This window comes from Magnolia sinica, chromosome 13, assembly GCF_029962835.1.
Source record: "Magnolia sinica isolate HGM2019 chromosome 13, MsV1, whole genome shotgun sequence".
Taxonomy (NCBI): domain Eukaryota; kingdom Viridiplantae; phylum Streptophyta; class Magnoliopsida; order Magnoliales; family Magnoliaceae; genus Magnolia; species Magnolia sinica.
The window spans coordinates 9,471,664-9,493,379 of record NC_080585.1 but is presented as its reverse complement, the minus strand read 5'-3'; the positions used below and the strand labels follow the sequence as shown (position 1 = coordinate 9,493,379).

Here is a 21,716-nt window from a genome sequence, read left to right as displayed (position 1 = left end):
GTTCTTTATTTAATCGGTCGATTCCTTCTCTCCGCTGTACACGTGGAAACTCGCTTCTCAATCTAGACCGTTAGTCATTGGCCCACTTAGATGTGACATATTCCTGTGATGGAGATTTGATAGTTAGCACTCACGACAGACATTTTGCTTGAAGTTTCCATGGGTGTATTTTGGTAGTTAGGGTTCTTCCTTAGGATTACTTTAGGTCATCACTCATCTACAGAGGGGCCCAATATCTGGACGGTTTAGATTTATGTACCTGTATGCTACATGTCTGTAGGAATTATGCAGGTGCATGGATCTCGATACTCTGCCGCCTATCAAAACAACGTCAAGTCGTTCAGTGCCGTTGACGGCTACTCGAATTCGTTCACCTGCAATGAGACAAATGCAAGCGCGCAACACGTCCAATACGAACGCCACGTCGGTGGATCACTGACTGTGGGGCCCACATTGATATATGTACCTGACATGCACACCGTCCATCCGTTTTTACAGCTAATTTCAGGGCAGGATCCTAACAAAAATGAAGCATATCCAAATCTTAGGTGGACCACACCAGGGGAAACAGTGGTGATTGAATATCCACCATTAAAACTTCTCAGGGGCCACCAGAATGTTTATTTTCCATCCAACTTGATGAAAGGTCATAAAGTCATCGATGAAGGGACCACGCAAATATCAGCTTGATCTAAAACTTTTGTGGCCTACAAAAAGTTTTAAATTGTCATTCACCACTGTTTTCTGTGGTGTGGTCCATATGAGATTTAGATCTGCATAATTTTTGGGGTCGTTCCCTAAAATAAGCTGAAAAATTGAATGGACAGAGTGGATGTAAGGAAAATCAATCAAATTGGGCTCCGCTGGGATCCACCGAAGCCGCGTCCGTCCAATATAGCAGGTTTGTGTGAGATCTGGCCATTCATTGAGTGGGCCTTTTGGCGTAACTTCCCGTCCGCTCGTTAGTTGGGCCAGATATGTAAGCTTGAATCTAGACCGGTGTTTTTCCATTTCCAATCACCCATTTTTTACATCCGCGTATGGACCTTTTGATAATCTGACCAACCTGATTTTTGAGTCAGTGTGCATTCGCAGGAGGTCATCACTGATGAACGGACAGATCTTCTACGCATGTGGTACAATGCCACATGGTCCAACATCGGATTTCCAAAAAAAAGAAAATCCCCTCACCAGATGGCTTGAATGAGACTGCAGGAACATCATCCACGTGCAATGAGGGTGTATTGATTATCCTACATACTATACTTGCATGCCCAATGACGTCACCACTCCACCATCACCGTTAAAAAAAAATGGCCGTTTCAGACACGCTACGTGGAAGACCAAGATTTCGAGACGTACCGTATCCAAAACGGCCGTCAGTAATGGACGCGGATTGCGCACTACCCCCGCCCGTCCCTAGCTCCGAACGGGCAGTTTTGTGGGCGAGCCCACAGTAATGTTTCTATACATCCAAACCGTCAGTCCCTTTTGTTATATTATTTTGAGGCATGAACACAAAAATGAGGCATATCCAACGTTCAAGTGGACCACACAAAATAATAAGCTTGGTTGCGTTAAAATGCACAAAGCATTAAATGTCAGTTGCATTAAATGCAAGAGTCATATGTGGTGTGATCCATTTGATCAGCTGAATTTGATCAACTGTCCATATTTTATTTTTAGTGGACAGTTGATTAAAAATCATTCAATTGGATATGATTTATACTGTGGTATTCCCATTATGGGATTCACAAACTGGACGGTTCTGATCACCACATGTGGGCCTTGATAATGGTACATTTGGGCAAGAGGTACATAATTTGTGGTGCCTCTGCGGATAAACTACCTTTTCCTAAAGCAAAAAGTTTCCTGGTTCGGCGAACTACTGTGATATGGTAGAGCCAGAATATGGTCGAGCGATACATTACAGGTGGAAGGATGACTGATCAATCTGTGGCATCCATCTAGTGGGTCTGATTATCGATGGCTTGGGCCTGTTTGGGAGCGTGGATTTGGAACCCCCTGGATTCGCAACCCCCAGGATTGGAAACCCCCTGGATTGGCAATCCTCTCGGTGTGTTTGGCACCCTAGAGTGTGAATCAACTTTAATTCAAAAATACCTATACATGGTATATTTACGGGGGTTTGAATTTAATTACTAAATCAACTTTAATATCCCCAATTAGTGAGATATATAATTTTTGATGGTATGGTTGTGATAAGCCCACTAAAATATATGCTTTGCCTAAAAATGATGAAATTCCAAGTCTTAGATGGACCGCAAGCACAAGATCATGTCCGAGTGACTAACCAACGATTTTTAACCGTTGATTAATATGGACAATGTTTGGATGGTGCTGGACAATATTTGGACAGTGCTGATCTACATGAACAATGTTTGGACGATGTTGATCATCATTAGTGGGCCATGTGCCCAGTAGAATGATAGTGTACAGTGACATACATTTATACCTGCAACTATTGAAATGATTTTAGGTGTAATCCAAGCTCTCACCTTGGATTACAAACCCCCTCAACGAGGGGATTGGGAACCCCCTGGATTGGCAATCCCCAGTTGCTTTACGCTGCCGAACAACCAAGGGGATTTGAAACCCCCTCTAATCCCCTCCAATCCAAGGTGCCAAACGACCCCTTATGTTCTAAATTCAAACCTATTACGCAATCCTGTCCGTCACTTATCTTCAGTCTGCTTGACCGTTAATCGTTTTTGTTTTTTACCAGTCTCTTCAAAGGACACTTATGAAATGGCCATGATCATCTGATCTGTAGTTTGAACTTGGTTCCATCCACAGAACGGTCATTTAGGTGGACGTTCACAGATTATACGTCCTTCCACGTGTACTTTATAGAGAGTGGTTCTGCCATATTCGGGTTCGGCTGATTGGATAACGTGAACTTTCGTGCCGGTGCGTTCATAAGTAAAATAGTCCACTGTACTATTCTAATTGGTACCTTACCTGTATATAAATCCCAGGAAGGTGAGATACGGTAGGGTAAGGAGGACAGGCATATTGTAGAGCCGCCTCTCCAAAAGACATGTACCGAGGCACCAAAATGGATGGATTGCATTTTAAAATTAAAACCCATGAGATAATCCTATCCATTCCTTTTTCCACAGTTAATCCAAACAACTGCTAATTTGGAAGTGAATTACATCTGATCAGCCGGGACAATAATCCATCCATAAAGGGGCTCCGGTGGGGCCACCGTGATGTATGTGTTTATTTAAGCTGTCCATCCATTTTCTCGAATTATCTTAATATATGAACTAAAAAAATAGGCAAATTCAATGCACAACTGTACCATGATTAGGGGTGCACATCTAACCGGTAGAACCGTGAAACCGGACCGAAACCAATCCAACAGTCCGGTTTGGTCCGGTTCTAAACTGCACCGGTTCCGGTTCCAAATTTGCAAGAACTATTGGATACGATTCGATTCTAGTTTAGGGCCATGTAGAACCGAACTGTGGATCCGAACCGTTGATCTGAACCGTGGCCCGAACTATTTATCCGAACCATGGATCCGAACATTTGATCCGAACTTGAGATTAAAACAAAAATTTTAAAAAAAAAACTTAAAAAAAAACCCTAATTTGTTTCACCCCACTGCGTGCGGCTTCTCCATCCCCGTCTCCCACTTTTTTGTCGTCTGCCTGCAATGGCCCAGGGCCCAATCTCTCTCGCCCCTGCCCTTGCCCTCTCTCTCTCTCTCTCTCTCTCTCTCTCTCTCTCTCTCTCTCTCGCCATCTCTATCTGGGTGCTGCTGTCGGCTGCCTAGGCCCCTGCCTTCTCTCTGTATCTCTGTGGCGCCCTCTCTCTCTCTCTGGTCGTCCCTCTGTCGCTGACCGTCCGAGAACCGATCCAGAACCGAACCATTTTTCACGGTCTGGTTCTGGTTTGGTTCTTGGGTGCTAACGGTCCGGTTCCGGTTCCGAAAATCATAGAATTGTTAGGAACGGTTCGGTTCCGGGTTCCAGTTTCACCCTAGAATCGGACCGAACCAACCTATGTACACCCCTAACCATGATAGAGATGAATCTTGCATTTAATGCCTTGTACATTTAATGCAACTCAAGCCAATTATTTAGTGTGGTCCATTTGAGTGTTGGACTTGCCTAATTTTGAACTCATATGTTAAATGATCGAAAATGGATGGACGGAGTGGATAAACAGATACATCATAGTGGCCCATAGGAGTCCTTATATGGATGGATGGGTAGGTCAGACGCAATCTGATTCCACTAATTTGAATGTTACTTGTTTTTGTTTTCTATCGACGAATCACATGGATAGGAACACTCAATAAGTATGATTTTTTTAAACATAAACCATTCATTCGACGGCCCTACATATGGGGCAGGCTGATTTGCATATCATTCTGCCATGTGTATTGTAGTGAGATAGCTCTACTAAATGAAAGCGAATGAGGTGTTCCTGTAAGGTCTCGAATTTTATGAGTCAAGCACGTACTTGATTATTGATATTTCAGATGTTACTTATGATTTGTGGGAGTGTGAATTTATTGTGCTTTTAACATGATATCTGAGTAACCATAGAAGTAAAGTAAACAATAAAATATACTCTAAAATAAATGTAACTAAAGCAAGTAAAAATCCCAAAATATATAATAGACATCCATTTCGAGCATAAGGTCCACAGATGGGGCCCAATATATAATTCCAAAATAAACAAAAATGTGTCAAGTCTAAAGTCTATCCAACAAAGAATATCTTTCAAAACCAGTCGAGTAGCGAGCCGGCTACAACTGCCATCAGATAACTGGAAGTATGAGAACTCCTCATCGGGATCCATATACGCATCCTCTAATGTGTCTGCCTCAGTAACCCCTATATTTGCAGCAATGACTAGTTGGTGTTTTAAAACATCATACTAGAGTGGGAGCAACATCATACCAGAGTGGGAGCGATTGATCAACTCAATGGTTTTGTTTATTATAAGTTACACATGTTATCAAGTCAATCAGCATAGGTAATGATAGTATAGGTAAACATTTCCTATATAATCTTGTTAGGTGCATGAATGTTATAATGAAATGATGCATGAGCTTTACCATCCAGCACTCCCTCAACAAGTGACTTCAATGCTTATTTCGCAAATGCTAACATTCCATATTCACGCAACTCCGACTTCATTCGCAAACTACCTATCCTAGTGTAATATGACTCGTCAGTAGCACTATCAATAAGTGCATGTGATATGTATGATTAACCAGGTAGTTATTAGGTCTTATTCATTTAGTATACTGATAAAACTAGGGTTTCATCATTATATCATGGGTCTTATCAAGATCACAAGGCTCATAATGGCCATAACAACTTCTCACTCGTGTCCCTTGATCTATTAGGTTTGTTACCTCATTCAATTACACACGACAGTCATGTTACTTTCACCATTGTTCAATGGTCATTACGGGGAGACTCGTCACCTCAATGTAAGCTGACAACTCAAATACGGTATCTCATATCACCATTCATTTGAGGGGAACGATGATATCCTAAATTTAACTGAGCATTATCACACATTTGTAATGCCCTGGAAATCGGGCGTGGGCACGCCGGGTTCCTGCTTGGGACTCCTTGTCTTATGATTTCCCGGGCGCCGGTAAGGCCCCTGGAAAAGTACCATATATGAATTTGGGGTAGGAGGAGCTGACCTACGTAGTGTGCCTATTCATTTCACGAGAGTCCTCCTGGTTAGGGGCCGAAATCAAAATTTTCTACTGTTTCACTAATTTCAATAAATCCGCGTTCACCCCCAAGTCTCTATCCCCGGAGGGTTGGGACCATCAAATTTGGCCCGGAACTAGCCCAATCGGACTTGGATGTTGTCTTCGATCGTCAAATTCTTCGGTTTCAGCTCGTTCCCATCGATGCGACAAAATTCAGTAAGACTCACGGACCTATTTCCTAGCGTCACTACTTACTCTCGCTACCCAACCCTAACACCCTGAAAGTCTCACCTTCCGTCTAAGAGCGTCAGCTCAGGGACTGGGGTAGTTCCTAGCATTTTCGTGTTTTCTACTGCGTTTCCTCTCAAGTCAGCGGATGCGTTAGTGAGTTCATGACCCATGATCCAATTGATTCTAAACTATTGCTCTGATACCATCTTATAACACCCTGAAAATCGGAGGTCGTGCATATACTTGACTCTCGAGTTTCCGAGTATCAATTATAACCTATTTTCATTAATATGCGTTTAATCAGGTTTAAATGCGCAACCTAAAATTTTCTGAAACATGAAGCACAACCACACAAGTTTATTAAAATGAAAGAGATCTAGTATATATACAGGTCCAAATATATAAATGGGTCGCACAGGGCATTGCCCAACAAAAACCACAAAAAGAATGATATATCTAAAAAGAATAGAGCTGAGTCCACTGCTCAGCAATCCAAATCTTGCCTATTAAGCCGATAGAGAGCCGCCCATCAGCTGGAAGTAAGACAGCTCATCCTCCTCATCAGGACTTGCGTAGTCATGCTCCTCGTACTCTGCATCACCTGTATTTATGGGAGAGTCTAGTTGATATTTTAAAACACTGTCTTAGAGTGGGAGTGAGTGATCAACTCAGTGGGTGCTATTAGTCTTAAGTTGTAATAAACATCAGTTATATTATGAATTTAATGAAAAGTAATCATTCATCAATACCTAATTAATCTTATTAATGCGCATGTATGACGGATGATATAATGCATGCCCTCGCCACAACACTCCCTCGAGCGACTCCATCTAACGATCGCGTATGACCAACACTCCCTCAAAGTGACCTCGACTACCAAGTCGCTACCATAACTAGTGCGATACAATGTGATTGTGTTAGCCGAGTTCTTAGTTAAATCCATTCATCCAGCAGGTTGAGGAATCTGATACACCCCACATATCAATGCCTCAATTAGTTGCGATGCCAAGGCCCCTTAACGTGAGAGGCCAGGGCACCACAATCCTTGATCTCATCGGGTTCTCCATCCCCGACTTCAAGTACATGGGGAGTGCTGAGAACTGAGATCGCTCGCGGTCACTACGGGGAGGTTCGTCACCCCAGCGTAGGCCAATAGCTCGAAGACAGTGTCCCATTCCACCATGCCCGGCCCACGAGATGGTGGATCGGCTTCAGGTGGTTATCGATGGGCTACAACGGTGGTAGGGTGTGCCAGGTTCCATACATGTATGAGCAAACATGGTTAAACAAACAAGGTTAGTCAGCCAGTAGACTAGAATGCATGAGTTCAGGTAAGTACGTGGCGGAATGACATCGGGTACTAGTGACTTATGTAGTCAAACTACTATCGCCCACACGCACTCGTCCAAATCTATGGGTGTAGCCTCAAGATGGTCCTACCAACGAGGCTGCCTTCGCTCTCCTCGTATTCCTGACCAACTCAAGGGTTTGTGTGGTGATTCATAACATGCTAACTAACAGGGTTATCAACTAGCATAAACAACATCATGTTCTCATACTCCTCATCATACAAGTTAGAATCTACTAGCAAGAGCGGCTAATAATATCATGAATAAAGGTGCATGTGTGTTGTGTGCGTTGGTGAGGAAGTTAAGCACCTCCTACATCTCATAGAGCTAATTTGCACAATGATTAATAAGGCATACATGATATAGGGCAACATCATGTGAAGAAAACCAAACAAGACATAAACATGAGATCATCAATTCGTATCAAATCATGTGAGAGGCAAGAACAACATCATATGAGAAAATCAACATAACTTACAATTCTATACAATTGCAAACAACCTAACAATTCCTAAGTTTTTCCTTAGATTCTCTAAATGCATCGTCCAAATAAACAAAATCATTAGACTCATACTACAATTGGTGTTAGGCCATCTAAGGTTAATAGTCCGCACCTGTGAATCGTTGAGAGCTCTAAGAAACGATCTAGGGTTGCCAAACTCGTGGTGGATTCGTAGAGATCCTGAGTCAAATGAACTTTTCATGTTAGGATTACATGCAACATCTAACTCAACACAAGGGATCTCAGGGAGATGGGTGCTTACCTCTCCAATCGGTTGGAATTTAGATTTTGAGTGGTGGGTGTGGGATCTCTTAAGGAAGAAGGAAGGAGTTGTAAGGATCGACTTCTCTTGGGCCCCACCTTAAACTACGACCCACTTTCTCTCCCTTCTTCCCTTTTGAGTCGCTCGAGGGAGTGTTATGGCGAGGGCATACATCATATCATCCGTCATGCATGCGCATTAATAAGATTAATTAGGTGTTTATGAATAATTGCTTTTCATTAAATTCATAATATAACTGATGCTTGTTAAGACTTAAGACTAATAGCACCCACTGAGTTGATCACTCACTCCCACTCTGAGACGGTGTTTTAAAACATCGGGTTTTAGTCTCCTTGCAAAATGTTATAACATGTTGCCTTGTGCATGGGGCCTACCTTGATGAATGTGTCGTATATCTATACCATCCATCGGGTTTTTCAGCTCATTTTACGTCGTAATCATAAAAATAAAGCGGATCTAAAGCTCAAGTGGATCACACCATAGGAAACAGCCAAGATAATGACACCCATCGTCGAAACTTTGCCAGGGCCCGTCATAATATTTATTTGCCATTCAACTTCTTTATAATCTCACGTTCTCACGCAGACTGGCATGAAGGTAAAATACAAATATCAGCTTGATGCAAAACTTGTGTAAGCCCCAGGTAGATTTTAATGGTAGGCATTCAATCCCCTCTGTGTGGTCCACTTGATATTTGGATCGGCTTCGACTTTGGGCACATGTTGTAAAATGAGATTTAAGAATCAATGGACGGCGTGGATATACAACACATACATCAAGGAGTGTTACCCGGGTAACACCTAATCCGCTCAGTCGAATGTACGATTAGTGTAGTTTCTGGCAAGTTTACAATGGGATTCGATAGATGAACGGTCCTGATCGAAGTAGAGGAGTCAAAAATATGGTGGACCGCCAGCTGGGATGGTCAGGTGGGATAGGAAACTAGGTCCCATCACATGCGACCCATCCTCAACAGGAAATGAACCATAGACATCCAATTTTCTGCGTCTTTTCTTTATTTTTCCTTATTTATTATTTTTTTTATTATTATTCTTGTAGTGTTTGAGTGGGCCATGCAACAACTCCTGCTACAACCCCTTTACAGTCGTCCACTTACTTTTATCTAGAAGCTAGGAGAACTAGTAATATAATCATGAGAAATGATCCAGTGCACTATAACTTACGGTGCCCTAAAGATCACCGGAGTGCCCTAATTGAATTGGTGCATGTTGCCGTTAATCAAAGATCTGGGCCGTCCATTCGGTTTACCACCACTTCATTTGCCACTAAATAAAAACCATGATCAATTGATGGTCCCATCAATCACTTTTTTCTTCACAGCTAAGCGTTTGCCAAATCATGGATAGAACGGTTAGAACCGTGTGATCAAACTAATCCTTTGAAAGCGCATAAAATCTACCGTGGACCCCCAGAAACGCATGGTTCAAATTGACGATTGCATAAACATTTTTCATAAACAACCTTGGCCGTTCAGATTCCATAGTTAGGATTGTTCGATCAGTGTCATTTTTTATTTGTTTTTGGGTTGTAGGGACTAGATCTAATATACAGTTCAAAGTAAGTAATTTGGACCGTCCACATGTTCAAATGCAACTGGGTGCACTACAACTTGTGGTGCTCTATGTGCATTGGATCACCCAGCATCTTTCTTTCCTGCCATTAGTAAATTTTTAGTAGGTACGGCAACGCACAACATGTGGTGCTGTACCATCTTTCACTTCAAACGTGCCACTTATGTGGGTCATCCGCACCACGAAAATGGTGGGCCCACCATGAAATTCACTTGGTACGAAATGATCAACGTACTGTGATTTTGGATAAGACTGATCTTCCAGGCAGGGCCCACCATTTTAATGGTAGGGATGGCCGACCAAGGTGCATTTTAGTGGGAAATATGATCCAGCCCCACAAATTATGGTGCTGTTGCCTGTAGGTTTTCCCTGTTCAGCTGTCATTAGGCTCATTACTCTTGAGTGAAAAGATATGGTTAATCACCCAAAAAAGATGAGAATGTATCATGACCGCCTACAACATTCCTTCTCTATGGGCCCCACTATATCGTTTGTGTAAAATCTACTCCGTCCATCATCATATACAGATCTCGATGATATGCCCTGACACAAAAAATCTGACTTATCTACAACTCAGGTGGGCTACGCCACAGGGAATAATGAAGAGGCAGTAGAAACCAAAATTTAGTTTGTGGGTCACACCAAGGAATTTAGATTGCATCCAATCCGTTCATCGGGTGCACGTCATCAGGATGAAGGGTTTCAATAATAATCAGCCTGACACAAAACTTATATATACACTGCCGAAAATAGTGGGTTAAGGTGATATTTAAAATGGTTTCCGATGTTGTGACCTATAAATGTTTTGGATCGGACTTCATTTTGAGATGTGCGGTGGATATGAGGAGTCCGGCATGATGGACAGAGTGGATGTCGTACAAAAATAGTAAGATGGGGACAAAGAGAAGGGGAGGTGTAGTAGGTGGGGTAGAAGAGGGAGGGGTACGGGTCCGGGTGCCATTTGTATGGGGTACAGATATGTATGGAGGAGAAGGGAGGATGCATGGAGAGAGATGATGAGGTTGTCAATGTCAGTCCCATGGAGACTATCCTAGGACCTTAAAGGGAAGATGCGTCAGCCACTGGGTCATCTTCTTTGATCTTTTTCTCACCATTCCTTCTCTTCTTATAGTTGGAGAGTGCACCATAGACAGACAAGGGAGAGAGAGAGAGAGAGAGAGAGAGAGAGAGAGAGATGAAATCAAGCGTAGGGAAGTTAATCTATTGCATGAAAGGCTTGCCTTGCCGATCTTCATCGGCTGATGAGAAAATGGAGGGTGAGAACGTCTTTGAAGGGGAGAAAACGATCAAAATGGAGGGTGAGAGCGTCTTTGAAGGGGAGAAAAAGACCAAAAGAGAGCCTGGTGGATGGAAGGCTATGCCTTACGTTATAGGTTCTCTCTCACTATGGATTTTTCATTTTGAGACATACATAACACACACAATCAAATCCATTATGGAATTTTGAATTTATGACTCTCTCTAAGAAAAACCCAGAAAGGATTTTTCATTTTGACCCATATATGCCCCTTCTCTCTCTCTCTCTCTCTCTCTCTCTCTCACACACACACACACACACACACACACACACACACACACACACACACACACACATTTTTGCACTGTGATTCCACCCACTTGTTTTGGTTTTAGATTGCATATAACATTGTTACTTTAGATTCTCTCTCTCTCTCTCTCTCTCTCTCTCTCTCTCTCTCTGGCCATCTGTTTGTAATTTGTTGTGGGTGGCTGTGATTGCAGGGAACGAAACGTTCGAGAGGTTAGCAACCCTTGGATTGCTGATGAACTTCATGGTCTACCTTCTCCAACATCTCCACCTGAAGCAGGTCTTCGCTACCAATGTCATCAACATCTGGTCCGGTACCACTAACTTCGCTCCCCTCGTCGGCGCCTACCTCTCCGACGCTTATTTGGGCCGTTTCCGTATTCTCGCCTATGCATCCGTTGCATCTTTTCTGGTGCACCTCACTTCCACTCTTCATTTCATACACATCCATCTGCCTTCTCCATCCTTCTTCCGTTACAACTCTACGGTGCATGTTGCATGAACTGAACACGTGGATGAACCCCAACCACCCACCTAAAATTAAAAATTAAAAACTGAAAAGGGGTCTGATCCATTACAACGGAAGTCACGAGTTCGCTAACTTACAATTGACGGTCCCCACTATCTCAACCTTCTTTTTTATCTTGAATGAGCTGGATGGTTAAAATCACTTAATGTGGTGGGCCAACTGAAGTTTGTTAGACCGAATGGACGATCCAGATTGATGAGTGGACCATTCATCTAAGCATGGTGTGTATCAGTACTACTCTGTCGTTTTACTTTTAAAAGTACCGACTTTATGCGTACCACAGTAAAAACTGGACACAGGATGGTTACTGCTCGGCCCACACCGACCTCGCTTTAGAGGAGACGTGGCTGAATTTGAATGGCCACAGTGGCGTTGGAGATGGTTCGGACCTATTATTAACAGTACCAATCAAATGTCACCATGTGCGGTCGGAAGGAAGTGGGACCCACCTGGACTGACTCATGATGAACGACTGTGAGATATGGTACTTTTTAGTAAGAAAAAAATTATAATATAAAAATTATCCAGTGCTCTTAGAACCCCACCACCCATTCTAATTGACTGATCTGGACTGTCCATTAGGCCCAACACACATTTCTGATGCAAAAAGCACACTGATCCGACAATCTTAACCATCTGATCAATAGCCTAAAAAATGAACCGTCCAGATTGGTTATATAAAAATAGGTCCTGTAAAAAAATTAATCCTTATATTTATTGGCACTCATCATGGATTGCTAATACTTCTAAAGAGTCAATTTTTTTAGGCAATCCAAACCGTCCATTACACGGCTTGGAAAACAGACGTCTATGAGAAAAGCCCAATTAAGGATGGATTGGGTCTTTAGATCAATGCGATTCTTGCAGGGTAGCCCATGAAAGGTGATCCTGGACCAATGAACGGTTAGGAGTGATAGATTGGACTGTCCAATTGTCCTGATGCTGCTAGGAGCACTATAACTTAGAGTGCCCTAAGAGCACCAGATCTTTTCTCTTTTCTAATCGCGTATATTCTTTTAAAGAAAGGAGAGCCGTTGATTTGCATGATTTTGTAGCTCGTTGTTGTTGTCAGTTTACAGTCGTTTTCAGATCAGTTTCAATCAATTTTCCTTTCCATATTAAATAGTAAGTATAATGAGCTTTGTTTGCACGGCTGGCCCACCAAGAGTCTCTCCCCTACTAACTTACCACGTGATGATCGAGACCATTCCCGCTTGGATTGCGTGCTACCGCAACCAGGACCTAGCTAGAGACGGACGGTACTGTGAGGGGTATGGGAGGCCCACTGTGATGTGTATGTTTTATCCATGCCGTCCATCCATTTTGACAGATCATTTTAAGGCAGGAGACCAAAAGAGAGGTAGATTGAAGGCTCAAGTGGATCACATCAAGGAAGCAGTCGGGATTGAAAGCCTACCGTTGAAAATTTCTCAAAGGCATACAAGTTTTGGATCAGGCTCATATTTACGTTTTCCCTCGGAACAGGTGCACGTGACCTGGGCGTGGATTTAAGTACTACCCCGCCTGTTCGGAGCTCGGGACGGGCGGAGGCTCCAAGGGTCACCGTGATGTATGAGTTTTATCCACACGGTCCATTCATTTTTCCATATCATTTTAGAATATTGGACTAAAAATAAGTTAGATCCAACTCTCAAGAGGAGCACACCAAAGGAAGCAGCGGTGCTAAGGACGCCTACCATTGAAACCTTCTTAGGGTTCACCGGGTTTTTTATTTGCCATCCAAAAGCCTTTTGATATGGTCTTATAGACCTGGGTGAATTGAAAAGACATATATCATCTTGACCCAAAACTTCTATGGTTCCCAAGAAAATTTCAACGGTAGTAATTTAACTCCCGCTGTGTGGTCCATTTGAGCTTGGATCGTAGCTATTTTTGAATTCGTAATTTAAAATGACATGGAAAAAATGGATGGACGGTTTGGATAAAATTCATACATCACAGTGGCACCTCAGAGGGCCGAGCCTCCGCCGGTCCGTGCAGGCGGGGTAGAACCTAATCCGCGCCCATGTGACCCTATGAACAGGTTGAGTTTTCAGCGGGACGAATTCAATCCCTGCTACTTCCTGTAGTGTGGTCCCCTGACAGGACCGTCCGTCTCTAGCTAGATCCTGTAGTGTGGTCCCCTGGTCCCCTGACAGGACCGTCCGTCTCTAGCTAGATCCTGTGGTCCCACGTTGGAGAAAATCACACCCATCGGAGAACTTCAAATACACAAACGCGTGGGCTACGAACTGCCCGTATAGGCCGTTCATTTTAAGTTTCTACGGATGGTGTAATCTCTAGTCAGTATCGATGAACGGTCTAGATCATCACATGGTGGGCAGACAGAGAGAGCAGATGTGGCGAGCCTTGCCGGCATTTCTCCATATCAATAGCAGGCATGCGCGAGGAATAGGAATTCTCTACAACACGGGTTGTTCGCAATAGGTAGTACAACACCGGTGTTCTGTGGGCCCACCGTGTTGTTTGTGTAACGTCTAGTATATCGGGTGCACATATCGATGTTAGGCCGTGGATCAAAAACTTGTTAGCGTGGGCCATACGGCATGAAACATTGCGAAGATGACGCCCAACCATTGATTTGTGTGTGGGGCTCACCACGGCATTTATTTTCAATCCAACCCTTTTATCAGTGTGAAATTTCATTGTCCCTTGTGTGTGCCCCACCTGAGTTGGTCCCTTGTGTGTGCCCCACCTGAGTTGGATCTGCGGGCTGTTTTTTATTTTCATGGTGAAAATGAGGTTGCACACATGATGGACGAATTGGATTTTACAGAAAATATGGTGGACCCATAGAGGTTGGTGTTGGTGTTGTACTGCAATGGTTGTTGTAGAGGATTCCGGCTCCAGGATCAGGACATAGGAATTGAATTTGCGTCACCTTCCAGCAACTGCACGTTGAGGACTACAGTTCTCCCACAGACTACCATACTCCTGCAGCCTTTTACGAAATTTGTAGGCGTGTACATAAATGCATGCGCCAGTTTTCTAACACGCATGCCATGCATACATGCAACGAATGTACATAGATGGGTCCCTTGAGATTTCAATTTGTCGAGCCATGCATTCAGTCCAAGTCCAAGCCGTAGATGGAATAGACGAATGGTTGGGATCTTTTTATGTAATTCAAATCCAAGGAGAACCCCATTGATTGGACGGTGGAAATTGATGATCGGTTGATCCTGGCCATCCATTTTATAGGGCATTGATCTGATGGACAGGATCACCAGATCAGACTGATAATAATTGCATGGAGCCAATCAACGCTGGGCCAAACTAAACCAACGGTCGAGATCGATCTGTTTAGTTCCCACGTGTACCAAATGTAGGTACTCGTGTATGTATGCGTGAACACATCTCTCGTTAGGCAAACATTGTATATGTTACACTTGAAAAAAAAATAAAAATTTCACTCCTGTGCAGGGAATGGTAACACTGACACTAACAACAGTGGTACCAGAGCTGACGCCACCCAAATGCAACCCAGACCTGGAACAATGCATGGGCCCCACACGGGCCCAGATGGGCATGCTGTACCTAGCACTGGGCCTACTGACGATCGGAGCGGGTGGTATCCGGCCCTGCAACCTCCCGTTTGGGGTGGACCAGTTCGATGCAACGACGGAGAAGGGCCGGCAGGGCATCGATAGCTTCTTCAACTGGTACTACTTCACCTTCAATATCTCGATGATGATCGCGATGACGGTGATAGTCTACATCCAGGATAGTGTGAGCTGGGCCCTGGGCTTTGGTATCCCTACAGCCCTTATGTTCTGTTCCATTATATTGTTCTTCCTTGGTACAAAGATATATGTGTATGTTCCACCAGAAGGGAGTGTCTTCACCGGCATCGCTCACGTGATCGCCGCCGCTTATAAGAAGCGTAGACTTACACTCCCCCCCGCAGATGAGCAGCCACATGTGTTATATGATCCGTCGCCAAAGGGGTCCGCCATCATTAAGCTTCCACTCACCCAGCAGTTCAGGTACTATGGCCCATGCCAATAAGGTTACAAAAATGCTAATCTTTTTTTTTTTTTAATGTTGTTGATCTTATCATGACCTGATGAAGGGTCTGATGAGTATTTTGAGTGGGACCCACATGATCTAATAAGAAGTCACACCCAAAAATGATGAGAATGGATCACACCCATAACAAGCTTCTACACCACAGTATTCTGCATCAAGACATGAATATTAGTCATTAAGATGGTACGTTGACTAGATGCAAATTAAAAAAATGGCCTTCTTGTATAGAATATTTAAACAGTCCTGCTGTGGTATTTTAGTTGATCAGCTGGGCCCCACCGTTGGTGGACCTCGATCCAGTCTCCAGGACAATCCTAACCTTCATTACTTCGGAACAGACGGTTATCAAAAGAAAGAAAGCAAGGGTCCACAATCAACAGGAAAAAAAAGGCCCAGTTTGGGGCATGGTCCATCAGGGAGCCCAAAAGATCAATCGTCTGTATCATTAAGCCATGGGACCCATTTGTATGGCCATTTTTATAAGCAAGGGCAGTTCTGTCATTTTTGTGTCAAAATGTGGACGACTTAACATCAGTTCCCATCCAAACAATAGAAGAGTAGATAGATAAATTGCCTATTTTATTGTTTTTGGACTAAAAATCCAAATCAAATCCTTTTTTTTTTTTTTTTTCCAAATTGACACTACTAGAATTTTCAATTTTGATATACTGAAATCATGTTTCTTCAGTTTTCTAAACAAGGCGGCCATCATCACAGACAGCGAACTGAAATCAGACGGCTCTCCAGAGAATCCATGGAGGCTAGGCAGCATCCAACACATTGAAGAGCTGAAATGCCTAATCCGTATAGTACCCATATGGGCTGCAGGCATCATCACCTTCACTTCCATTGCTCAACAGGCCACATTCACCCTATCTCAGGCATTGAAAATGAACCGCCACATCGGTCCCCACTTCCAGATCCCCGCAGGCTCCGTCGGTGTCGTAAACATGCTAGCATTAACCCTATTCGTCCCCATCTACGATCGAATCCTAGTCCCTGTATCCCGCAAGATCACAAAACAGCCAGGCGGGATCACTCTCCTCCAACGTATGGGAATTGGTATGGTGATTTCAATCTTTTCAATGATTGTGGCTGGCCTAGTTGAAGAAAAGAGGAGAAAGTCAGCCATTTTGCATGGTGGGCCAGCTGGGATTGCACCGATCACGGTCATGTGGCTCGCACCACAGCTCGCACTCTTGGGTGTGGCTGAGGCGTTCAATGCAATTGGACAGATCGAATTCTACTACAAGCAGTTTCCAGAGCATATGCGCAGCCTCGCAGGCTCGCTTCTCTTTTTAAACTTCGCTGGCGCCAACTATCTGAGTGCTTTCATCGTATCCCTTGTCCACAAAAACACGGGAAAGCACGGTCGACCCGACTGGTTGGCTGATAACATTAATAAGGGTAAGCTTGATTATTTTTACTACGCTATAGCAGGATTAGGAGCTATAAATATGGTTTATTTTCTTGTGTGTTCTCATTTCTATCGTTACAAGGCCATTGTACAAGAAGAGGCCAAGGACGTAGGTGTTGTTATTGAACTAAACGGTACTAAATCCATAGATAATTAGATGTTTATGCATATAATACATGCATATTTAGATGGTTTTGTGGCCACTCTTATGTGGTGTGTACCAATTGGAGTAGCCTGCCCTAGTGCTGAGGGACCTCCATTTCTTCATGCAAGAGAGTTGTAGCTTTTTCTGTTGTGGGGTTATATTCACTTGGGTATATACTTATATTGATGTGATGGTGGCTTGTTCGTAACTTTCGTAGCTCGATATTAAGAGGTGGGGCCCACAATGGCTCAGTTTATTTATCATTGATGGATGATGTGTGCATGTAGAGGACGAAAAAATATATGGAAATGGTTATAGTTCCAACACCATTATCAAGGAGATGTAGACGTTTTGGTTGTTGAATCTTAAAATCGTGGAGCGGTGCGAGTTTCACGTGAGATTGCTTGTGGTGTTTATGGCTCGTCCACATCTTTAATCCATTATGAGCCAAAAAAAATGAGGCAGATCTAGAGCTGATCAAGTGGACCGCCTCACATAAATACAAGTGAATTAAACAGCTATTATTAAATACTTATTGGAGGATGGGGGCGGAAGTTTTGTATCAGTTGATATTGTAAGAATGGAAAAGCTTGGAATTAGATTAGATGGAATTACATTTGGTCCGGTGCCAATTCCACTCAATGTTAGCAAGTTTGTAGGTCCCACCATGATGCCTGGGCTATATCCACACCGTCCACCCATGCTTTTCGAGATCTTTTTAGAGCATGGGCTAAAAATCAGATCTAAAGCTCAAGTGGACCCCACCATAGAAAGCAACGGAGATTGAAACCTACTGTTGAAATTTTCTTTGGGGCTTTTGGATCTGCCTCATTTTTAAGCTCACGCTATAAAATGAGGTTACAAAATAGATGAACGGTTTGGATATAACACATGTTATTCTCAATAGTTTCAAATAATGGTGGGTATATCTATTCAATGTATCATAGTATTAAAAAAATAGTATGGGATTAGGCTTATCTCATGATAACAGGGGACAATTATTGTCATACGTAATAATTACATTTTTTGAATCCCATCCCACCTAATCCTTCCCAATACCATGCGCAAAACACTCCCAGGCGGGATAGAATTTAATTTGGTCCTGTACAATTCTATAAGCATTTGGAGATGATGGGAAATGTTGGAATTAAGTGGGATGAAATTGCGTTTAGTGACATGGAGTTGCATTTGGTCCCACGGAGGATTTTCATGGACTTTGAAATCCACTATACATGTGGGCCCCACACTGATGCATGCGTTTATCCATGTTGTCCGTCCAAATACATTGTTTACACGTGATATTCTGATTATATATATGTACAAGTCAATGACATTTGTTGTGAATGTGGTCCGCTGATTACAGTTCCATGGTCCACCAAACATGATTTTGCTTAATCCGTGTTTTCCTATAGGAAAATGTTTATCCTAGACATGGGATTGGATGGCTACAATACTATGGTAGTTCCCAAAATGTAGTTATTGTAAAATAATGATGCTAATCCCATTTAATACAATTCAATACCATTCAATTCTATGAACCAAACATTTTAGACAAAATCACCCGTTTGATCTATCAACTGATTTTAGGGCATCAGCCCGAAAATAAGGTAGATCCAAAGCTCAAGCAGATAACTTGATACAAGAACAGTGAGAATTAAATGCATATTGTTAAATACTTCTTGATGAAGGAGGGCAAAAGTCTTGGATCAAACTGATACTGTGTTCTCTTTTTATTTTATTTTACTTTTTTTTTTTTTAATCACACGTGCGCACACATACCCCCACCGGTGTTGAAATTCAAGTGTTCTCTTTTTATTTGTGTCTGTTTAATTATATGAACAAGTTACATAACAAATAAACAATCTTATGAGCTCTAGGAAGAAAAACCCTTTTAATGATGGAGGTTTTATGACCATTGTTTCTTATGGTGTAGATCACTTGAGCATTAGATCTATCTCATTTTTTGGGCTCATGCCTAAAATTCTTCCAATAAAATAGATGAACCGTGTGGATATGTCACATACACTACAGTGGGGCACATAAATTTAATTATGTGGGGCCCACAAATTTAATTTGGTTATTTTTGGACTGATTTTTGAGATGAAAATACTCACCTAAAATCAAAAGGACATAGGAAATAATAACGACTTATTTATATTGGAAATAAAAAATCAAACAGCCCTAGGTAGTGGTTAGCTGTACCATACTTTACATACTTTAGCTGCGTTTGACACTTGATACACTGCCACTTAGAAATGGTAGACTCACTAGATTGCAGAATAAGCTTTACCTAAGTTAAAAGAATTCAAAAATTATAGTACTTGAATAGTTCTGATCTTTGTTTCCTGAAATTTGTTTGTTGAAAATAAGATTATTTGGTTTTTTTCCTCTCCCTCAATTTCAACCATCCAATAAACCAATTTCATCATCAGATTATCAACTTTTTGACTAGTGATACATCTAAACTGCTACTCCTAATTTGGGTGTGTTTACTTTGAATTACTTACATACTACGTATGCAATTTCTACCTACTTTTTAAGTGCCTGCGTTTCATCCATCACACTCTGCCAGAGTACGTAAGTTTTTCTTTAAATAAAAAATGGTGGTGGCTCTACAACCGCAGACATGGATATCTGCACGGAAATCTTGACGGTCCAAACGGTGGCTCTACAACCGCAGACATGGATATCTGCACGGAAATCTTGACGGTCCAAACAGCTGACCCAAGAAATAAGTACAATTTTGCCCAACGCTTGTGCAAGGCGTACCCTTAAATGCCCTCACACGTGCCAACATGAAAATGGGTGTGAAACCCTAGCAGTCCATCATGTGGGTCTCACTGTCTAGGCGCACTGGCCAAACATGGTCCACTCATCAGGTGAGTCGGAGTTTATAAAACTCAACTATATTTCTCAGACGTTCATTTCTTTCTAAAATTGTAACGGAGCAGATAAGAGGACCATCTTGACTTTTACTCTGTGCCATATAAATGAATGGTTTGGATCACACACACGTGCGATGGTGGCACATGTTAAGAAGTGTAGAGTAGCTTACTTGGATGCGTGTAAGACGTGGACACAATGTTTCATGTGGAGTGGCCTACCTGATTTATGCATCTCCCTCACATTTGGATTCCTGACCTATTGTGAGCTGGCCTGATGGACGGAGTGGATTTCTCATGGAGATTGGTTGGCCCCACTCTACTTCCGCGGATAGGAACTTACCGTTTGGCAGGAGTCAAAGACTCAAAAGCAATTAGCTATGGACCCGAGCGGATTCCGTAGTGACCCCTCCCCCCCCGGAAACGGGTTGGGTGCTGCTGATGGTTGGTTCTCTGTGGGCCCACCATGATGTATGTGTTTCATCCATGCCATCCATCTATTTTTCTAGATCATTTTATTGTACGAAACAAAAAATGATGTATATCTCAATCTCAGGTGAACCACATTACAGGAAACAGTGTTGAATGAACATCAACCATTAAAAACTTTTGGGGGCATAAAAGTTTAGGATGAAGCTAATATTTGTTTTTCCCTTCATCTGGGTCTGTATGACCTAATCAACAGATTGGATGTCAAATAAACAGTACAGTGGCCCTTAGAAGAATTTTGATGGTGGATATCCAATCACTATTGTTTTTAGTGGTGTGGTCCACCTACGATTTATATCCCTCTAATTTTTGTTATAAAGCCCTAAAATGATCTTTAAAAATGGATGAACGGCATGGATGAAACACATACATCATGGTAGGGCCCACAGAGCACCGACCAGCAGCCACGGGCTGGTGGCAGGGGGAGTAACCAATCCGTTTCCCTCCCCCCGCTGGTCGGTGTTGGAAAAGCTTTGTGGGTTCCACCATGATGTACGTCTTTTATCTAGGCCGCCCGTTCATTTTTCCAGCTCATTTTATGGCATGAGCCCAAAAATGAGCCAAATCAAAATCTCAGGTGTACCAAGCCACGAGAAATAGTGGTGATTGAAGGCTCACCATTGAAAACTTGATAGCCCACTACAATGTTTATTTGCCATCCACACCGACCTGGATCAAAAGAAAACACAAATATCAGCTTGATCCAAAACATTTGTAGCCCTAAAGAAGTTTTTAATGGTGGCTGTCCAATCACCAGTTATCTTGTGGTGGGTCCACCTGAGATTTGGATCTTCCTCATTTTTGGAATGCAACATTAAGATAGACGAGAGATAAATGAACGGCCAGTACCAACATCGGTCTTCGAAGGTTCGCTGTGAGTCAGAGGCCGACAAGAGAAGGTGATAATGATTTGAGCATTAAATGTCTTGGATAGATTCAAAGCATCCTGGATTAGGATATTCTT

At 42.6% G+C, this 21,716-nt stretch overlaps 1 protein-coding gene across 1 annotated transcript; it reads left to right on the top strand.

Moving 5' to 3' along the window:
• The first annotated feature begins 10,677 nt into the window (after positions 1 to 10,677).
• Positions 10,678 to 17,539, top strand: LOC131222727 (protein NRT1/ PTR FAMILY 2.13). Its single transcript, XM_058217892.1, has 4 exons — positions 10,678 to 11,067; positions 11,435 to 11,652; positions 15,214 to 15,776; positions 16,508 to 17,539. Exons 1-4 carry the CDS (start codon positions 10,869 to 10,871, stop codon positions 17,391 to 17,393), a joined length of 1,866 nt encoding a protein of 621 aa, XP_058073875.1. The 5' UTR covers positions 10,678 to 10,868; the 3' UTR covers positions 17,394 to 17,539.
• The last annotated feature ends 4,177 nt before the right edge of the window (positions 17,540 to 21,716 follow it).

Coding starts and splice junctions, on each gene's coding strand:
- LOC131222727 (XM_058217892.1), top strand. CDS start 10,869: ATGAAATCAAGCGTAGGGAAGTTAATCTATTGCATGAAAGGCTTGCCT. Junction 11,653..15,213: donor CATCCGTTGCATCTTTTCTG/GTGCACCTCACT, acceptor ACTCCTGTGCAG/GGAATGGTAACACTGACACT. Junction 15,777..16,507: donor CCACTCACCCAGCAGTTCAG/GTACTATGGCCC, acceptor ATGTTTCTTCAG/TTTTCTAAACAAGGCGGCCA.